Below are 21473 nucleotides of genomic sequence, written 5' to 3'. Positions count from 1 at the left end.
TAATACTGCCATAGTGTTCTCACATAATACCGCCATATAGATCACACATAATACTGCCAGTGTTCTCACATACCGCCATATAGATCACACATAATACTGCCATAGTGTTCTCACATAATACCGCCATATAGATCACACACAATACCACCATATAATTCTCACAATACTGATCAAGCATAATACCACCATACAGATCACATAATACCATCATATAGATCTCACATAATGCCATAATACAGCATGACGCCCGCAGCTCCTGTTATCGCACACATTGAGTTGTGTGTGCAATGGGGAAAGATATGCAGGGGGGAGAGGAGTGCATAGAAGTGGATTAGATACACGGTTCACCAGACAGTATCACACAGGAGAGGATTAGATACACGGCTCAGCAGACAGTATCACACAGGAGAGGATTAGATACACGGCTCAGCAGTCAGTATTCCACAGGATTAGATACACAGGTCAGCACAGGATAGGATTAGATACACGGCTCAGCAGACACTATCACACAGGAGAGGATTAGATACACGGCTCACCAGACAGTATCACACAGGAGAGGATTAGATACACGGCTCAGCAGTCAGTATTCCACAGGATTAGATACACAGGTCAGCACAGGATAGGATTAGATACATTGCTCAGCAGACACTATCACACAGGAGAGGATTAGATACACGGCTCAGCAGTCAGTATTCCACAGGATTAGATACACAGGTCAGCACAGGAGAGGATTAGATACATGGCTCAGCACAGTATAGTGATAGATGCAGGGTCTGATGTCCTGTGAGGAGCTGCACTGAGTTCGGAGCAGCACAGAGCCTCCCCCATCCCCCTCTGTTACCTCTCTGCAGCTCCTGATAAGAGAACATCAGACCGCAGCACTTCAGACTCTCTAGCGATTCTAGAGATTCAGCCACACACCAGGCAGCAGAGGACAGGGAACGACCGCTGAGTGTGAGGGGAGACAGATGTAGCTGCCCCTCCAACAGCGCAGCTCTCAGTCACAGTGGAGCTCACAGATACACTGCACTGTAGACTGAAGCAAGATGGCGCCGATCTCCTGCCCCTGCTGTGATGTGGAGACCGCCCAGGGGGCGTGGCCACATCAGAGCAGAGAGAAGCTTATAATGCATTGTTAGCTATGGGGTCGCCTCCCGACTGCAGATGTCTATGTCCAGGGCTGCCGTATGTGAAGACTGTAAGTGTCGTGCAGCTACACTTAGGCCATGTTCACACAGTGCGTTTTTTTCTGCGGAACCGCAGCGTTTTTGCCGCTGCGGTTCCGCAGCTGTTTTCCATGCAGGGTACAGTACAATGTACCCTATGGAAAACAGGAACCACTGTGCACACGATCCTGAAATTCAGAAAAAAAGCCGCGCTGAATAGCTGCGGTAAAAAAGAAGTACCATGTCACTTCTTTTTTCGGAGCCGCAGCGGTTCTGCACCCATAGACCTCCATTGTGAGGTCAAACCCACAGTAAAACCCGCAGATCAAAAATATATCTGCGGGTTTTATTGCGGTTTGTGGTGCCGAACCGCTGCAGCAGGAAGTGCGGGGAAGCGGGTGGAAGTGCGTGGGCGGAGTTTTGGCTGCCCCGATCCCACCCCCCCATGCTCCAGTGCCCCCCCGTGCTTCGATGCCCCCCCGTGCTCCGATGCCCCCCCCCGTGCCCTAATCTCCCCCCCTTATACTTACCGGGACTCCCGGTGTCCGTCCGGCCGTCTTCTCCCTGGGCGCCGCCATCTTCCAAAATGGCGGGCGCATGCGCAGTGCGCCCGCCGAATCTGCCGGCCGGCAGATTCGTTCCAGGCACATTTTGATCACTGTGATAACCTCACAGTGATCAAAATAAAAAAAAGGTAAATGCCCCCCCCCTTTATCACCCCCATAGGTTTTCACAATAATAAAATAAAGAATTTTTTTTTTCCCCCACTACAGTTAGAACTAGGGTTAGGGGTAGGGGTAGGGTTAGGGGTAGGGTTATGGTTAGGGGTAGGGTTAGGGGTAGGGTTATGGTATTTTCAGCCATTTTAACCCTAAAAAAACCTCCTAGAAAACACACTGTAACTGCACTAAAAACCGCATAAAAAAACGCACCAAAAAACGCACCAAAAAACGCACCTGCGTTTTCTGCCAAGAGCTGCGGTTTTTAGTGCAGAAAAACAGCAGGGAAAAAAGGATGGTGTGAACATGGCCTTACAGTCCTGCAAATGAAAATGGCGGCGCCCAGTGGCAGAAAAAAAAATGAATAAAAAAAAAACAATAAATACTGTGCACTTGAAAATAACTTATAAAAATAAGGAATTAAAGAGGTTTTTTTTTTGTTTTTTTTTACAATATTAAAACGCGGCACCTTCCCTTTAACAGTTTATTTATTTTTACAAATTTGTTATAACACAGAGGTGAACAACTACTTTTTGAAAAGATTTTTGCTAAATATTAAAATTTACTCTCCTTTCAAAAACGCCTAAAAAAATATTAATAGAGGGACAGCATAGTGCAACCATCCCCCCCCTTACACTCAGTGTAACATATCAGTGGTTAACAGACAAAAATGTAGGCTGGATTTACATATACACAGCTGCCTAATGTAGTGCTTTTTGGTAAACAATGTTTTTCATATGGAAGAAGTATTTCATGAGGTAGACTTAAAGGTCGCCAACTGACGTTGTCATTTGAACAGCACATACCAGGCAATTCCAAGTTAAACTTTTTTGCTTGGCAATTTTTGCATATAACATCCGTTTTGCCTATTATGACTTTCAGATGTGACCTTTAGTCCTGAATTGTGTCGTAGTGAAACTCTTCCAAACTCAAAGTCGACCTGCCTACGTCTTTGCAAAATTTGCATATGCCGTATGCGGTCATTTTGACGACGTTCCCCTGTGTTCAGATGTTACCGCATCCCTCCGTTCAGCCTGTCTGATCCGTTTCTCATGCAGGCGACATTCTTGTAGTTAAGATTTTTCAGCTGCCTTTGATTCAGTCTGTCCCATCCGTTTCTCCTGAAGAGAACATCCCCAAGTGTTCCGATGTTTCAGCTTCTCTTTATGCAGCCTGACTCATCCGCTTCTTCTGGAGCCAAAATTCCCAGTGTTCAGATTTTTCAGTTGCCTTTGATTGTCTGTCTCTTCCGTTTCTTCTGAAGATTACAGTACTGGTGTTGATGTTTTTGCACCCCTTGATTTAGCCTGTCTCATCCGTTTCTCCTGAAGACAACATTCCTAGTGTTTAAATCTTACAACTGTTTTTGTTTCATGCTGTTTCATCCATTTCTTTTCAAGCCAGGATTTGCATTGTTCACTTGTCTCAGCTGTTTGAGACAGTTTTGCTTTCATTTGGATTTACTTGCCCAATGGATGGTTGTTTTTTTGTGTGGCATTTTAAAAAAACAGTTCTTAGCATTATGACAGCTAGTAATCACCTCATACATACAGTACAGACCAAAAGTTTGGACACACCTTCTCATTTAAAGATTTTTCTGTATTTTCATGACTATGAAAATTGTAAATTCACACTGAAGGCATTAAAACTATGAATTAACACATGTGGAATTATATACTTAACAAAAAAGTGTGAAACAACTGAAAATATGTCTTATATTCTAGGTTCTTCAAAGTAGCCACCTTTTGCTTTGATGACTGCTTTGTACACTCCTGGCATTCTCTTGATGAACTTCAAGAGGTAGTCACCGGAAATAGTTTTCACTTCACAGGTGTGCCCTGTCAGGTTTAATAAGTGGGATTTCTTGCCTTATAAATTGGGTTGGGACCATCAGTTGTGTTGAGCAGAACTCTGGTGGATACACAGCTGATAGTCCTACTGAATAGACTGTTAGAATTTGTATTATGGCAAGAAAAAAGCAGCTAAGTAAAGAAAAACGAGTGGCCATCATTACTTTAAGAAATGAAGGTCAGTCAGTCTGAAAAATTGGGAAAACTTTGAAAGTGTCCCCAAGGGCAGTTGCAAAAACCATCAAGCGCTACAACGAAACTGGCTCACATGAGGAAAGGAAGACCAAGAGTCACCTCTGCTTTTGAGGATAAGTTTATCTGAGTCACCAGCCTCAGAAATCGCAGGTTAACCGCAGCTCAGATTAGAGACCAGGTCAATGCCACACAGAGTTCTAGCAGTAGACACATCTCTACAACAACTGTTAAGAGGAAATTTTGTGCAGCAGGCCTTCATGGTAAAATAGCTGCTAGGAAACCCCTGCTAAGGACAGGAAACAAGCAGAAGAGACTTGTTTGGGCTAAAGCACACAAGGAATGGACATTAGACCAGAGGAAATCTGTGCTTTGGTCTGATGAGTCCAAATTTGACATCTTTGGTTCCAACCACCATGTCTTTGTGCGATGCAGAAAGGGCGAACGGATGGACTCTTCATGCCTGGTTCCCACCGTGAAGCATGGAGGAGGAGGTGTGATGGTGTGGGGGTGCTTTGCTGGTGACACTGTTCGGGATTTATTCAAAATTGAAGGCATACTGAACCAGCATGGCTACTACAGCATATTGCAGCTGCATTCTATTCCATCCGGTTTGCGTTTAGTTGGGCCATCATTTATTTTTCAACAGGACAATTACCCCAAACACACCTTCAGGCTGTGTAATGGCTATTTGACCAAGAACAAGAGTGATGGGGTGCTACGCCAGATGACCTGGCCTCCTCAGTCACCAGACATGAACCCAATCGAGATGGTTTGGGGTGAGCTGGACTGCAGAGTGAAGGTAAAAGGGCTAACAAGTGCTAAGCATCTCTGGGAACTCCTTTAAGATTGTTGGAAGACCATTTCCGGTGACTACCTCTTGAATCTAATCAAGAGAATGCCAAGAGTGTGCAAAGCAGTCATCAAAGCAAAAGGTGGCTACTTTGAAGAACCTAGAATATAAGACATATTTTCAGTTGTTTCACACTTTTTTGTTAAGTATATAACTCCAAATGTGTTAATTCATAGTTTTGATGCCTTCAGTGTGAATGTACAATTTTCATAGTCATGAAAATACAGAAAAATCTTTAAATGAGAAGTTGTGTCCAAACTTTTGGTCTGTACTGTATATACTCAAGGTTATCTCATTCTGGCCGCTGGCGCCTGCCTGCAGCACTTTCTGTGCTCAGCGGTCACGTGGTACTACTCAATAAGGTGATGAAAATGCACTCCACGCCAACGGGAGACGCGTCTGGTGGACGGAACGAGATGCAGTATCAGCACCGAGGGTGCATCCGTATAATGCTGCATAAAGGTTAATGATGGCCCCATAAGATGTTCCATATTAAAATATGCCCCATATAATGCTGCACAAGGGTTAATGATGGCCCCATAAGATGCTCCATAATAAAATGTGCCCCTTAGAATGCTGCATAAAGGTTAATGATGGCCCCATAAGATGCTCCATAATAAAATATGCCCCTTAGAATGCTGCATAAAGGTTAAAGATGGCCCCATAAGATGCTCCATATTATAATATGCCCCTTATAATGCTGCATAAAGGTTAATTATGGCCCCATAAGATGCTCCATATTAAAATCTGCCCCATATAATGCTGCATAAAGGTTAATGATGGCCCCATAAGATGCTCCATATTAAAATACGCCTTATATAATGCTGCATAAAGGTTAATGATGGCCCCATAAGATGCTCCATATTAAAATACGCCCCATATAATGCTGCATAAAGGTTAATGATGGCCCCATAAGATGCTCCATATTAAAATACGCCTTATATAATGCTGCATAAAGGTTAATGATGGCCCCATAAGATGCTCTATATTAAAATATGCCCCATATAATGCTGCATAAAGGATAATGATGGCCTTATAAGATGATCTATATTAAAATGCGCCCCGTATAATGCTGCATAAAGGTTAATGATGGCCCCATAAGATGTTCCATATTAAAATATGCCCCATATAATGCTGCATAAAGGTTAATGATGGCCCCATAAGATGCTCCATAATAAAATATGCCCCTTAGAATGCTGCATAAAGGTTAAAGATGGCCCCATAAGATGCTCCATATTATAATATGCCCCTTATAATGCTGCATAAAGGTTAATTATGGCCCCATAAGATGCTCCATATTAAAATCTGCCCCATATAATGCTGCATAAAGGTTAATGATGGCCCCATAAGATGCTCCATATTAAAATACGCCTTATATAATGCTGCATAAAGGTTAATGATGGCCCCATAAGATGCTCCATATTAAAATACGCCCCATATAATGCTGCATAAAGGTTAATGATGGCCCCATAAGATGCTCCATATTAAAATACGCCCCATATAATGCTGCATAAAGGTTAATGATGGCCCCATAAGATGCTCCATATTAAAATACGCCTTATATAATGCTGCATAAAGGTTAATGATGGCCCCATAAGATGCTCCATATTAAAATCTGCCCCATATGCTGCTGTGATAAAAAAATAAAAAATGACTCTCGTCGCTGCCCACTGCTCTTCAGCGTCGCCGGCTCTCTGTAGTGACTGTTCATGCAGAGGGCACGCACTAATCACCCTCTGACCTGAACGTCACAGCCAGAGGACCCGGAAGACACAGCGTGGCTGTGGAATGGGGACAGGTGAATATCGCATGGCTCCCCCTCCCCCAGACCTACTCACCCTCCTGGCGCTGCATATCAGTCCCTGCATCGCTGCGCCAGCATCTCCCTTCCGGTCTTCCTTCCTGTCCTGAGCGGTCACGTAATACCGCTCATTAAAGTAATGAATATGCGCTCCACGCCTACGGGGTTTCCGGTTAATGGTTGATTAAGGAGAGGGAATAGTTTCTAAAGTTTGGAATAACCCTTTGAGCCAGTATTCACAGACTGTTTTCTTTCTGTGATTCTTAGAAATGTTTTCTTAAATGCGTTTCTGTGAAAAAGGGATCAGTAGGGTCCACAGCATAAATGTTGCTTTTATTTTGAGTACAGCAGCCTTTTTTTTCTCTAGCAGGCTACAGCTACAATCACACATGTATTTGTTTGCATTTCTTTGCTCACAAGTGGATTAACTGTGAAGTATTAGTCTTTAGTTTAGTTCTCCAATTTCTGGTGACCGCGACATTGTTTAGCTCACACACGTGTGGTTATAGGCTCACTAGGTTGGATGACCAATGTTATAGGTATGCTGGTAAACAGCCTGTTGCCTTGAGCACAACCATCGAAAGAGAAATATTTTTGCTGCCGTTCTTCCTAAACATCCTCTCATGTGTTTTATTGTAAATACATGACATCCATTTGCACTACACAATTCTCGATAGGGAAAATTTTGTATGCATTAGCACCATCGTATTTTGAGTACCCCCCTTATATTCAGTCGCGTGGAAAAATGGGAAGCAAGCACAGCTATTGAACCACCCTATAGGAAACTGCGTAAGACTGGCCAAGTAAAAAAAGATTGTCTGCCCACCACAGGACGATATGTACTAGATCCCTATAGCCCCATAGAAATAGTAACGATTGTTCTGTTACAAGGGACTCTGGCAGCACAGAGCGACAGGCACTTGGTGCTTCACAGAGTGGCCAATCATTTACCTACACCACCTCACCTGCTTGGATTCCTTCTATCTTCTCCCTTCTCTGGCTCTACGAAATCAGCTGTCAATCAAAGATGAGGGGGTGGAGATTGTTGGGAAAACAGCCAGTTGCTGGAAGGTGCATGTAAATGAAGGGCAGAACTTGGTTTGAACAGTCATTCTGTGCTGACAGAGTCCCTTTAAACCATATAATTCACAGAAAATATAATCAAAGGTAACACATCCATACACAGTAGATAACACATGATTGACAATTCGGAATAATTGGTATCAGACCTCATCTGCTCCTCCTTTTTCCTCAGTGACCTTGGAGCATATCCGTGCATGCCCAGAAAATACTACCGTATATACAGATCAATAGGATCAATAGGGTCCGCATCAGTATGTGCTGTTTATACAAATGTGGCTACTGAAAAGAGTAGGAAGCTTGAGTATTAGGCACAATGGACGTTTGGAACACTTCTGACATTTTTATGTAATTAGTGATATAAAAAATAGAAACAAAATAACAAAGCTTAAAAAAAATTCTATTAAAATGCCAATGAAAAAGGTAATTTAATGATGATACTTTCTCTAAATATGGCCAGCCAACAATTTTGCATATAACAGCACCCTAAATGCCCCCATGAACATTATAGATATCAGACCATTTTCTGCCCATTCAATCTAAATTTGTGTGAAAATAGCCATTATATCTGATTGACATCTGTCTCCTGCCAGAAAACTGCTTTGGCGTGTATAAAAATGTATCTGCCAATCATGATTGAGAATACAAATTGCAGGGAATTACTGTTTAATTTTTTTTTTTAAGAATATTCAGATAAAGTAGAAAGATAAGAATTGGTTCAAACCTGCACATTTTTCTCTTAATTTCGTCATCAATAAGATTGATCTAATGGGCCAGAAATTTGTGTATGTACACCCATATGCCTTAGCCTCTGTTCATGCCACATTTCTAGCCTAAATAAAGACTGTATGTTTGTATGCTTGAAGGGACTCTGTCACCCCCTCTAGCCGTTATAAACTAAAAGAGCCATCTTGTGCAGCAGTAATGCTGCATTCTAACAAGGTGGCTCTTTTAGTTTTTGGTGCAGTTATTGGCAAAATAAAGCGTTTTATAATTTCGCCCAAATACCTTTCTTTAGACGGGGAGGCAGGTCTTAACTCCCCTGCTGGAAATGCCACACTGCCGTCACTCAAATCTTCTTCGGCGCTGCCCCCTCCGCGCTGTTTTCCAATGAAATCCGGCGCCTGCGCTGTTTAGTAGTGGCAGGCGCAGTGAGCTCTGGCCGTCTGACCTCACATGCAGTCTTGCAGACTGTGCCTGTGCGGCCAGTGCGGCCACCCAGCTAGTGAATCCCAGCCCCCGCAGTGTGCATAATGCATAACACACTGTGGGGCTGGGATTCACTAGCTGGATGGCCAGACAGGCGCAGTCTGCAAGACTGCATGTGAGGTCAGACGGCCAGAGCTCACTGCACCTGCCCCAGCCACTATTAAACAGCGCAGGCGCCAGATTTCATTGGAAAACAGCGTGGAGGGGGCAGCGCCCGGCGCCGAAGAAGATTTGAGTGACGGCAGTGTGGCGTTTGCAGCAGGGGGGTTAAGACCTGCCTCCCTGTCTAAAGAAAGGTATTTTGGCAAAATTATAAAACGCTTTATTTTGGCAATAACTGCACCAAAAACTAAAAGAGCCACCTTGTTGGAATGCGGCATTACTGCTGCACAAGGTGGCTCTTTTAGTTTATAACGGCTGAAGGGGTGACAGAGGCCCTTTAAAAAAGCATTTTGAAGAAAAACACATAGACCACTGTTCATCAAATCAATTTCCCCAGAATTCTGGTGTCAATTGGTTTGAAAAGTCATAATTTGTTGTGCAACTCTTGAGTTGCACAAAAATGATCTGACTTTTGGCTGTTTTTTTTTGTCGTGCATGAAGATGCCACCACACTGCCTCCACCATGTTTTACAGAGGATGTGGTGTGCTTTGGATCATGAGCCATTCCATGTCTTCTCCTTACATTTTTTTGTCAAAAGTCTAGTCTTGTTTTTCTATTTTTAAGGCTTATTAATGGTTTGCACCTTGTGGTGAACCCTGTATATTTCCTCTCAAGATATATTCTCTTTATGGTAGACTTAGATACTGAAGCACTTCCTGGAGAGTATTCTTCACCTGGGTGAATGTTGTGAAGGGTTTTTTCTTTACCATGGAAAGGATTCTGCAGTCATCTGCCACTGTTGTCTTCCATGGATGTCCAGGCCTTTTTGAGTTCCCAATCTCACCAGAGATGGTATGTCTCCAGAGATGGTATGTCACTCTCCATAAGGAGAAACGATACCCCTTAGACCCCAGTCCAGAGCCTCTCACCTAGCCAAATCAGTTCTCATGCTTCGCACTGACGAGGGCCAACAGCCCGAAACACCGTGTCTGCGAATTGAGATATTGATTTGGCTTTTATCCTAAGTCATATTGCACGACTCGTTAAAGGGTTGATTGTGACCTGTAGGATCGCTACTTCCAACAGGTGGCGCTATAGAGTTTAAGTCCTCTTTTTCTCAGAAGAGGCAATTTGCAAGCTCACCAGTGTACTCTTTTTTTTTTTTTTTTTGCAGAATACACCAAACTGTTAATTTGGCCTCTCCTAACAGCTTAATGATGGTCTGTTTCTCTTCCATTGAGAGCTTCTTTGGCTACATGTTGTGGGTTCACAGCCACGGTGTTAGGACTGGCGGAACGCACCAAGAAAGATGTAATAGATGCGTTCGCAGTCCGGGGTCCACCGTGCAGGTGAAAACCTTCTGCTAGTAAATGGCAGCGTAATATGGCGGTGGAAGTGAACCCGGTAAAGCCACAGGTCCGCAATACCGCACTAAAGAGTGCAAGCAAGGAGTCAGCGAACACAACCCCAAGACACAGGATTGAAGTCCGATTAGACCACTTGCTGACACAACACCGCAACTGGGTGTGTTAGGCAACTATAGTAATTAGAGCACCGAAGTGTGAACTGTGCCGTGCTGGCAGACACCACTAAGAACCCAGACGTGGGTCAGGAAGCGCACTACTGGCGCGTGGCGCCGCACTGGCAGTCACAGCAATAGACGCTGATACGTGTGTGACACGTTGAGTGGTTAGTCGGGCGCTAGATAGCAGCCATACACCATACGCGAACAGTCATACAATAGGGTAGGGGTATTTAATGAACGACTTGCACTCACAACAAACACACGTATGCAATTGTACACTAGCGCATGGCCGTGCGGTCATGCGCAGTTTATATAGTTGCAGCACAGGAAGTAGCTACAGAAGTTTTGCCCTTTCAGGACCTGCCAAGAGGACCAATGGGATGTGCTGCAGTGCCTGAGCATGTGACCCTCGATCTCCAATGGGAGATCTTGCCCTGGGCATGCTCAGTGTGTGCAAATAAGGACTTAGTCCCAGAGAAGCCCGCTCGCTGCTGCCCAGCACTGGCTTTAATGGCAAAAGCTGGAGAAGCAACAGCAAGACTGAGCCAGACGCAAGGACCGTCGTCTCTGCTGAGCAGGTTTACCTGCGGCAGGAGAGGAATGGGAGACCGCAGCAGAAGCGGCCCGAGATTCCCCCTGTGCAGAAGCGGGAACTCGACCCCTAACACACGGCTTGCAAATTCCATACCTGGAATCTGTTCCAGACCTTTTATATGCTTAATTTATAAAGGATTAATGATGAGATTGCCCATGCAGCCCATTAAAAAACTCTTGAGATAATTGTCCAATTACTAAGTATTATGTAGAAGCAGCTACATAATAAAGGGTGGGAATTCTTAAAGGGAACCTGTCAACAGGATTGTGCACAGTAACCTACAGTCACTGTCAGGTCGGCGCCATCATACTGATTAAAATGATACCTTGGTTGATGAAATTTGTCTTGTGGTTGTCATTTAATCTTTATTTTCAGTTTTGAATTAATGATATGCCCGTGCTCCTGGGCGGGCCTGTGAGGGGGGTGGGGGGTGCTCTGATTAGCTTTTCATATTGAAGATTGCTGACCGGTATAATAATAATGAATATCATATACATACAGGAAAAAAAAAACATTCTGCAGGCAGGCGCAAGCCGTGGCACCTGCGCTGCAGTATAATTGCATATGTAGTGTGTATATAATTAATATGTTTGAGGTTATCCTGATATTCTCCCCCAAAAATCCATTTGAGTCTGGGGCTGACCATCTTGATAGGGGGAAAAAAAAATCCTAATCCAAGATGGCGCCGCCTGCGCAGTAGCATCTGTCGGTATATATAGAGGTAATCCGATAGCTGCTATTGCACAGACAGAGAAAAAATAAAAAAATTCCTCCTCCAGGATGGCGGTGCTCGCGCTATAGCAGCTATCGGATTACCTCTATATACATCGATAGCTGAGGCACGGCAGGCGCCATTTTCAAATGTTTTTTTTTCTCTTAATATCAGGATAACCGCAACCATAATAATAATTACATACATAGTACACATGCTTTCATGCTGCAACACAGGTGCCATGGCTGGCGCCTGGCTGCAGAAGGTTTTTTTTTCCCATATATATATATATATATATATATATATATATATATATATATATATATATATATATATATATATAATATTCATCATGTTAAGGAGGTGGCAGGTGTGAAGACCCCCCCCCCCCCCCCCACAGGCCAAAGGGAAAGTAAAGATTAAACAAAAACAAGACGGATTTCATCAACCAAGGTATCATTTTATTCAGTATAACGGCGCCTGTTCTCTTTAAACCCTCACTTCAATTAGTATGTGAATACCCTCATATGAAAGCTCAGAGTCTGAACTTTAAGCCCATATTGCTTATGACTGTGTCAATGTCCAAATATTTCTGGACCTAATTGTATGTTCAAGCTTGTAGTTTCCCTCTGGAGTCCTTGTTTTTTCTGTTATTGCATTATGGCTGTTGCTCAGTTATTTACCCCTTTTTTATGTGCCCACATTCTGAATGTGTTTACCCAAATTTTTCATTATAGCTCTTTTTACAACTAAAATTGGTGCATTTGTGCTGCTTTTCAGCATGTGTAACCACCTTCACTTTCAATTAAAATGTAATTAACTTAAACCAACTTCCATAGAGGAAACCTGCAGGTCCTAATAATACTTTCTTCCCCCGTGGAGCTTCTCTTAATATAATTGCTACTGGCATCTAAGAAACTAGCAAGCATCAAGAAAAGAACACCTACGGTACGTTTCTCCAATCTCAACATTCTTCATTCCTATGTAAAAATAAAAAAGTAAAAAGCTCCAAGATTGAAGCAGTGATTGAAAATACTTTACAATTTTCAGTGTTACTAAAAGCAGAGAGAACCAAAAGGTGCATGAATTCTTTTTATTTTCTCTACATGTATTAATTTCATATGCTTCCAAAATAAACCAAATATAAGGTTTTGTCGGGGATGATTGTCATTGACTAACGTCATAACTTAAGGCAATTGTCCACTACTTTAATATTGATGACCTATCCTTTGGAACCGAACATACAGTGTTTGCCACGCTGAAAACACCGCTTCTGAACGGCGGTAAAATCAAATAGTGTGAATCCGCAGCTGTAATCGGAGGTATAAAGTTTATCTCCGGTCACTGGTGTCAGCTGATGGGACTACTACTGCCGCTAATAACAGTGAGAGCAGGAGCGGCTGATGGGAGTATTCATCAGCCGGCACCTGCGCTCTAAATAAATAATAATAATAAAAAAAAACAAAAAACGTTGAGTTCCCCTGTATTTTTGATTACCAGCCAGGCAAACCTCACAGCTGGGGGCTGCAACCCTCGTCTGTCAGATTCAGCAAAGCTGGTTATGAAGAATAGGGGGTCCCCATGTTGTTATTTGAAATATTTAAATAAATAGTGAAAAAAAATGGTGTAGCCCCCCATTTTTAACAACCAGCCTTGCTAAAGCAGACAGCAGGGGGCTGGTATTCTCAGGTTGGTAAGGGGCCATAGATATTGGCTCACCCCAGCCTAAAAATAGCTGCTTGCAGCCGCCCAGGACAGGCACATCTATTAGATGAGCCAATTTTGGCGCTTTGCCCGGATCTTCCCACTTACCCTGTGGCAAGTGGGGCAATATTTGTGGGGTTGATGTCACCTTTATATTGTCCTGTGACATCAAGCCAATGGATTAGTGATGGAGAGGCGTCTATAAGACACCTATCCATGTCCATAGATATCATGCCGCGATCCAAACAAATTCTGGAACAAATAAGAAACAAAGTAATTGAGATCTATCAGTCTTGAAAATGTCATAAAGCCATTTCTAAAGCTTTGGGACTACAGCAAACCACAGTGAGAGCCATTATCCACAAACTGTGAAAACATGGAACAGTGGTGAACCTTCCCAGGAGTGGTGGGCCGACCAAATTTTCCCAAAGAACGCAGCGATGACTCCTCCAAGAGGTCACAAAAGACCCTGCACCAACATCCAAAGACCTGCAGACCTCACTATCCTCAGTTAAAGTCAGTGTTTATGACTCCACCATACGAAAGAGGCTGGCCAAAAATGGCCTACATGGCAAGAGTTCCGAGATGAAAACCACTGCGGAACAATAAGAACATAAAGGTTTAGCACATTTGCCAGAAAACATGTTGATGATCCCCAAGACATTTGGGAGAATACTCTGTGGACTGACAAGTTGAGATGGGCAAACCTGAACAGTAAAGTTTGGCGTCCGTACCGAACACCTGTGTTACTGTTCTGGTTTGGCCCCTCGAACACTGGATGTTTGTCGCGCTATCATGTGCATAATGGCAGTGTGACCATCACTGCTTCTGATTGGTGACAATCATTACCGCCGGTCAGACAGCTGCAGTTCCCACACATCGTCTTTCTGCCACTTCCTGGAAGTATAGCCAGTGTTCCTTTTAAAGGAACCTGTCACTCCCAAAATCGAAGGTGAGCTAAGCCCACCAGCATCAGGGGCTTATCTACAGCATTCTGGAATGCTGTAGATAAGCCCCCGATGTAACCTAAAAGATGAGAAAAAGAGGTTATATTATACTCACCCAGGGGCAGTCCCAGTCCGGTTCTGGTTCGATAGGCGTCACGGTCCGGGGCCTCCCATCTTCTTACGATGACGTCCTCTTCTCTTCACGCTGCGGCGCAGGAGTACTCTGTCTGCCCTGTTGAGGGCAGAGCAAAGTACTGCAGTGCGCAGGCATCGGGAAAGGTCAAAGAGACCCTGCGCACTGCAGTACTTTGCTCTGCCCTCAACAGGGCAGACAACGTGTGCCGGAGCCGCAGCGTGAAGACAAGAAGATGACGTCATCGTAAGAAGATAGGAGGCCCCGGACCGCAACGCCCATCGGACCAGAACTGGACCAGGATCGCCCCTGGGTGAGTATAATCTAACCTCTTTTTCTCATCTTTCAGGATACATCGGGGGCTTATTTACAGCATTCCAGAATGCTGTAGATAAGCCCCTGATTCTTGTGGGCTTAGCTCACCTTCGATTTTGGGGATGACAGGTTCCCTTTAATGTTGCACATGAGAAAGTTTGTAAGTTTTGCTAATAAACCTTATTTGCAATGAAGGTTGAATTATTTTGATTGCAGTTGTATAAACAAGACAAAAATCACTTTTGTATGACCAGTTTTAGTGTGAAGATTTGTTTCCTGTGCCTAACGGGCAATTGACTCTGAAAGACCCATGCACAAAAAACATGCAAAGAAGGAAGGCTTTATTTAGTGATAAAATCTCATGTCTGTAGTAACTTTGTTCATCGTGGGAAACGGTGACCAGACAGGTGGGGTAAAGCTTGCCATACACATGTGATCTGTTACTACGCAGTGACTCGCCTGCGGAGAAGATTGATAAAGACTCTGCAAATAGAAGGGCAGATAAAGGTTCACATATCCGCTCAAGTGTATGGCGCATGCGCAGGATTACAGCACCGCAGGTCAGTGTGATGTGCATGGGTGGGGGATGCTATTGTAATTAAGAGAGGAGAACATTAAAACTGCTTTTCTCAACATCTAGACCGCAGCTATGAGGCATAAAGGTAAGACTGGTTCAACTGTTCTATTACCTGTATGCCAATAGTGATAGATCAAAAGTGTCCCAGGGGGTGAGAGATTCCCTTTAAAAAGGTTTCAAGTTCCACAAACATCCATTTTAATTTGGGAGCATGTCATAGATGCAAGTCTGGAATATAACATATACTGTATTTGTAAATGTTATATGTAAACTGTTTGATTTTTATTTTTTTATTCTCTGAATGAAGAAAAGAATGTTTGGTGCATAGACACCTGACGACCAGGTTCCTTGTGTATGTGAGGTGTATTATTTTTTCCATCAGGTTATTTTGCCTAGAATCAAATCATGCAATGCATCTGTATATAAGAGACATTTGTGATGTAGAGGAAGTAGGAAAATGCAAGCTCAAAAGATCAAGGTGTCACTTGAAAAGTACACAATGTCAGGAAGTGGTAGGTGAATGTGTCATTGTTGGTAGGAACCTTCGGTATGTTTGTATTGTTACATAAAGGTGGTCATTTATAGGAATATCTGACTTCTCTAATGCGCCATCAGGAATGACAAGTGATTGACACAAATAAAGCAGCCTTTGTTTTTTTGTGAAGGTTACTGTAATGATCACAAGCCTGATAAAATACGATCTGTCATTCATTATTACAGATTGTGTAAATGAAAGTGATTAGTACTTATTTTATAATAAAACCGAAGAAGTGGGCCGGCACACCTGTTGGTATAAGTGCAACGTGTAGGTTCACATTCACACTGTTCATTAACAGACAAAACCTGGGATAAAAACAAAATGAGCATATACCCTATAGGAAGTCGTTAAGTAAGTAATAAGTAAATAGTAATAGTACATATAATAACACAGGATACACTACTTTGATCAAAAAAGCGTAAAAACAATCCCACCTCAACAAAGTGTAATCAGGATGGTCCTATCTCTAGTATTTCACCTCTCTACGTGCCACTCGGCTTCAATAGATGGGGGGCAGAGCAGGATCCAGACCTGACTGCTTTACACCTGCCCATGGAACGCTATATAAACTAGATGCGCAGCCCAAAATGGGGAACCATGCCGTTATATAGTGTCAACCAAGTACCCTTTCTTATTTACATATACTATTACTATTAACTTACTTAGTGCAGGGTATTTGCTCATTGTTTTATCCTAGGATTTGTCTATTTTTTAATAAGCACAACAACATAATAGCATATACCGTCAGTATCGTGTTAATAACTTCTTCCCATCCTGTAATAGTATGAGGAGTGGGTAATTCCCATGAACCATCATGTGACGTGCAGGGTGATAGTTAAGGGTCTGATAGACATACGAGGCTCCCCGGGGTCGGACACATCATTGGTACAACCTGTGCTGCCGCATCGGGTCCCACGAAGTAAGGAGGGGCCACTTACACCCCCAAAGTAAGTGGAATTGTGCCTTCTGTGCTATTGGACTGCAAAGGGCCCATAAACTGTTCTTGCACAGGGGCCCTATTCTGTCTGTGTCCACCACTGATGTTCTCTAACAAAAGCTTGCCATTGCCATATGCCTAATACTTTCTGGCTAAAGCATAATACATTGTAATACATTAATTTAGGGGTATAATAGTGTACTCCGTAATAAAAATATTGCCTCATTTTTTTTTATAATGATGTTATTTAGACTAGTAAAACATAGGATTATTTATATATTATGTCTTACTAACATTTGGTCTTCTTTAAAGTCAGTTAATGAAACAGATGTATAAATCTTCCTGTTGCTGAAGAAGATTGTGATTTTGAACAAAATGCACCATTTTGCCTAGCTGAATACCCACAGAAGCTTCACTGTGGAGACAACTTTTGTAATAAAAAATTCTCCTTTATTTAAATTTCCAGTTTGATGAAGAGAAGCAAGTCCTGAAAAAACATGTCACTGGATATAAGGGATACATTTTTTTATTTTCTCCAGAATCTCCACCAAACCCTAGGTGGACACATGACTGGTCCTGATAGTATTTGTCTAGGTATCCTACACTTGGACATCAGGCAGCAGCATTGAAACCTGCAACTCCTTCTCCACATGTAATATACCGTATTTTTCGGATTATAAGACTCACCGGACCATAAGATGCACCTAGGTTTTAGAGGAGGAAATTAGGGAAAAAAATTGAAGCAAAATTTGTGGTCAATTCTTTACTTAATATCCCCTATTTTGGTATGTATGGTCCCCCTCATCCCCATCCTCATACACATGGCCCCTTCATCCCTATCCTGGTATGCATGGTCCCCTCATCCCTATCCTGATATGCACCCCCCCCCTCATCCCCATCCTGGTATGCATGTCCCCCATATCTCTAACCTGTTAGGTATGGCTCCCTCATCCTTATCCAGTAGGAATGGTCCCTCTCATCCCTATCCTGGCAGGAATGGTCGCTCTCATCCCTATCCTGGTATGCAATCATACTAGGATAAGGATGAAGCCATGCATACCAGGACGGGGATGCGGGCCAATCATAACAGGATGCTATTTAAGAGAAATGAATATTCATTGCCTCCCACCCCCATGGGCATGGAATGCAGTGAATATTCATTTCTCTTTAGCAGCGGGCACAGGCTTTAGCCACAGCAGCCGGCTCCTGCCTCTGTGACGCGCTGCCACTCCCTCACCTCCCCACCAGAGCCAGTACATCCGGACTATAAGACGCACCCCCCATTTTCCTCCACATTTTTGTCTGAATAAATATGATCATTATTTAAAAAAATGCTGAGTAGCCCCATGACCTTGGTAGTGTAGAGATCCTCACCCTTGTAGTATACAAGGTGCTGAGTTTTTGTTTTTTTTATGGAGCCAGTGCGGAATTGCAGCATCTAATTGGTAAGTTTAGGATTGGAGCTTCCAGTTCTTGCTGTTGCCATAAGAGAGCACTTGTCACAGCAATTTCTGATTGTGACATTGTCACTCTGTGTGACTGCAGACTTATTGGTTTTGACCGGACAACCAGTTAACAATGTTGGCCTAACCTTATGAGAGGCCATCAATGTCTGATCGGTGGGGTATGACACCCAGCACTACTGCCAATCAGCTGTTCCCAGTGTTCGCAGCAGCCAGAACTGGTCAGTTGCGGAGCTGCACAGTACCCCTCGATCAGCGGAATATTGGCTGCAGCTGGGTGCTGCATATCCATCCCATATTGATTTGAATAGGTAGCAGATGTGCAGTACCCGGCCACGGCCCCTATTCAATGGACGGAGCTCCACTGTATAGCGCTGCAATTGAGCAGTTCCAGCCAATTCCTACATCTGGAACAGCTGATCGGTGAGAGTGCCGCGTGTCTCGCCCCCACCGTTCAGACATTGATGACCTGTCCTAACGATAGGCCATCAGTGATAAAGCCCCAGACAACCTTTTAATCTATATGAATATCTTGCTACCCATCTATTTATATAATTACCTTAAATTGTCTGTCATCCACTTCCATCTGGACGTCCTCGAATCCCACAATCCCCCTCCCGCACCGGAAGTACGTCTACTGCCATATTGAAATACCCAAGTGATGGGTATTCCAATATAATACCCGCTGGTGGTACCAGGGCCTTGCGCAGTACCATCAGTGGGTCATCGCTGGACCCCTCCCCACCGCTGGGATCCAGACCGCCGCTGGGATCCTGGCCTGCGCTGGAATCCAGACCGCCGCTGGGAACCCGGCCGCCGCTCAGATCCAGACCCCCGGGGCACCCTCCCCGTCGGGCAGCTCTAGGAAAATGAATCACTGCGCAGGCGCAGTAAATCAGACCGCCATCTTTGTAGAGGAAGATGACCGTCGCCGGGCACATTAACTGCGCATTCGTGAACCCAGGGAGCGCATGCGCAGTTGATCTATCTGTTTATTTATGAACTGCGTCACAGCATGTCATTGTTTGACAGATGCTGTGATGCGCATGCCAGCAGCCTCTGAAATGGTGGAAGTTTAGACTCAACATCTTTCCCCTTGCTTTATGGCCTTGACTTAAACCTCAAGATTCACACTTAAGAGATTCTCAGCGCTGCAAAACCTGCGCCATCAGGACGCCACCACCCTCCCGATGCGATAGCATCGGGCCTCCATCTAGTATCTTAATATATACTTACCTTGTAATGTCTTCTCATCCTGTTCCATCCAAGTGTGTCCAGAATTCCAAGCGGCGGAAGTTCACCAACCTCCATATTGGGACACCCAAGTGATGGGTGTCTCAATATGGAAACTGCTGGTGGTACCAGCCTCTTGCGCGGTACTACCAGCGGAACACTGTTGCACCACACACACACACACACACACACACACACACTGTATACCCTGTATGCACCACACACAAACACACACTGTATACGTCGTTTGCACCACACACACACAAACACACACAGTATATGCCATACGCACCACACACACTGTATATGCCGTACGCACCACACACTGCATACGCCGTACGCACTACACACAAACACACACTCTATACGCCGTACGCACCACACACATACACACACTGTGTACGCCGTACGCACCACACACTAACACACACTGTATATACCGTACGCACCACACACACACACACACACGGTAGGCGCCGTACGCAGCCTCTTGCGTGGAAGCGGAACACCGTCGCGAACACATTACCGCCGGGATCAGCCGAACGATTCACTGACCGCAGCCATCTTTGTACAGGAGGAGCGCATGTGCAGTTTTAATGTGACCGCCTGTATCTGTCTGCACAAAGATGGCGGCAGTCTGTGCAGGCGCAGTGAATCATTCGGCTGATCCCGGCAGCAGATGCGCGATGTGTCTACAGGCAGAGGAAGACGGTCACATTAAAGGGGTTTCCCACGAACGAAAGTTCATTTTAAAAATTGTCTATGTCTGACCATGTACGGAGCATACCACATCTCCTGGGCAGGGGAGGAAGCAAAAGACAATCTGACATTACAGCAGGGGATCACAGAGGATACATTTTGTCAGGTAAAATATTTTACTGACTGTTTTTAAACAATATTTTACCTCACAAAATGTATCCTCTGCAATCTCCTGCTGTAATGTCAGTATTGTCTTTTGCTGCCTCCCCTGCCCAGGAGATGTTGTATGTTCTGTACACGGTCAGACACAGACAATTTTGAAAATGAACTTTTGTTCATGGGAAAACCCCTTTAAAAAGCAAATATCAACGCCAACATGGCTCCTCATAAAATGTACACCGATGTCAAAGAAGAGAGCACAGAAGGGAGAAGTCGGCACATAGGGAAAGAGAGAGTGGCTAGGTGGGGAGCACATGGGGGGGAGAGATTCTCAACGCTGTAAAGCCTGCCCACATCGTGGCATTACTGCCCTCCAGATGTGATAGCATCGGGCCTCCATCTAGTTTTTTAATATTTAGAATATACAAAAAGCATGGCTAGAAACTGGAATACTGCTAATACTTTTCTGTGTTTTAGAACCGGTATGTGACCATTAACATATCTATATATTTTTTTTTCTTCAATGCAGGAGGAACCTTACTAAGCTGTCCTTAATATTTAGCCATATGTTGGCAGAAATAAAGGCAATATTCCCTAATGGACAATTTCAAGGGGATACCTTCCGTATCACAAAAGCAGATGCTGCAGAGTTCTGGAGAAAGTTTTTTGGAGAGAAGTAAGTGCATTGGAATGACTGTGAAGTCTATAGCGGACGGTTTTCATTATGCACATTTTACATATAAGAAATTCCAAATGTTTGTGAACTTACTGCTGGTTACTCTCTGATAAATGCCAGTAATGGTACCTGCAACCATTTAAGGAGAAAAAAATGCTGACGTGAAAATGCAGTTTTCCTTGGAGTCTGACGTCAGCGCTTATAAACCATTATTGTTGTGGTTCATTAAAGCTTTCTGAGGTTTTCCTGTTTATCACACCAAGGACAACTATGTCATTAGCTAATGG

The 21473-nt window shown here is 43.8% G+C and overlaps 1 protein-coding gene across 1 annotated transcript in view; it reads left to right on the top strand.

The window, feature by feature from the left end:
• CBLB (Cbl proto-oncogene B) overlaps window positions 1-21473 on the top strand; it is a 242320-nt gene that overhangs the window by 91548 nt on the left and 129299 nt on the right. The window contains exon 3 of the mRNA XM_069757756.1: window positions 21040-21186. Within this exon, the coding sequence (XP_069613857.1) occupies window positions 21040-21186 (147 nt within the window). The remainder of the gene's footprint in view (window positions 1-21039; window positions 21187-21473) is intronic.

Source organism: Ranitomeya imitator, chromosome 3 (genome assembly GCF_032444005.1).
Source record: "Ranitomeya imitator isolate aRanImi1 chromosome 3, aRanImi1.pri, whole genome shotgun sequence".
In the NCBI taxonomy this organism is placed as follows: domain Eukaryota; kingdom Metazoa; phylum Chordata; class Amphibia; order Anura; family Dendrobatidae; genus Ranitomeya; species Ranitomeya imitator.
Note: the sequence above shows the minus strand (reverse complement) of the source record. Positions and strands in the feature narration are given on the sequence as shown.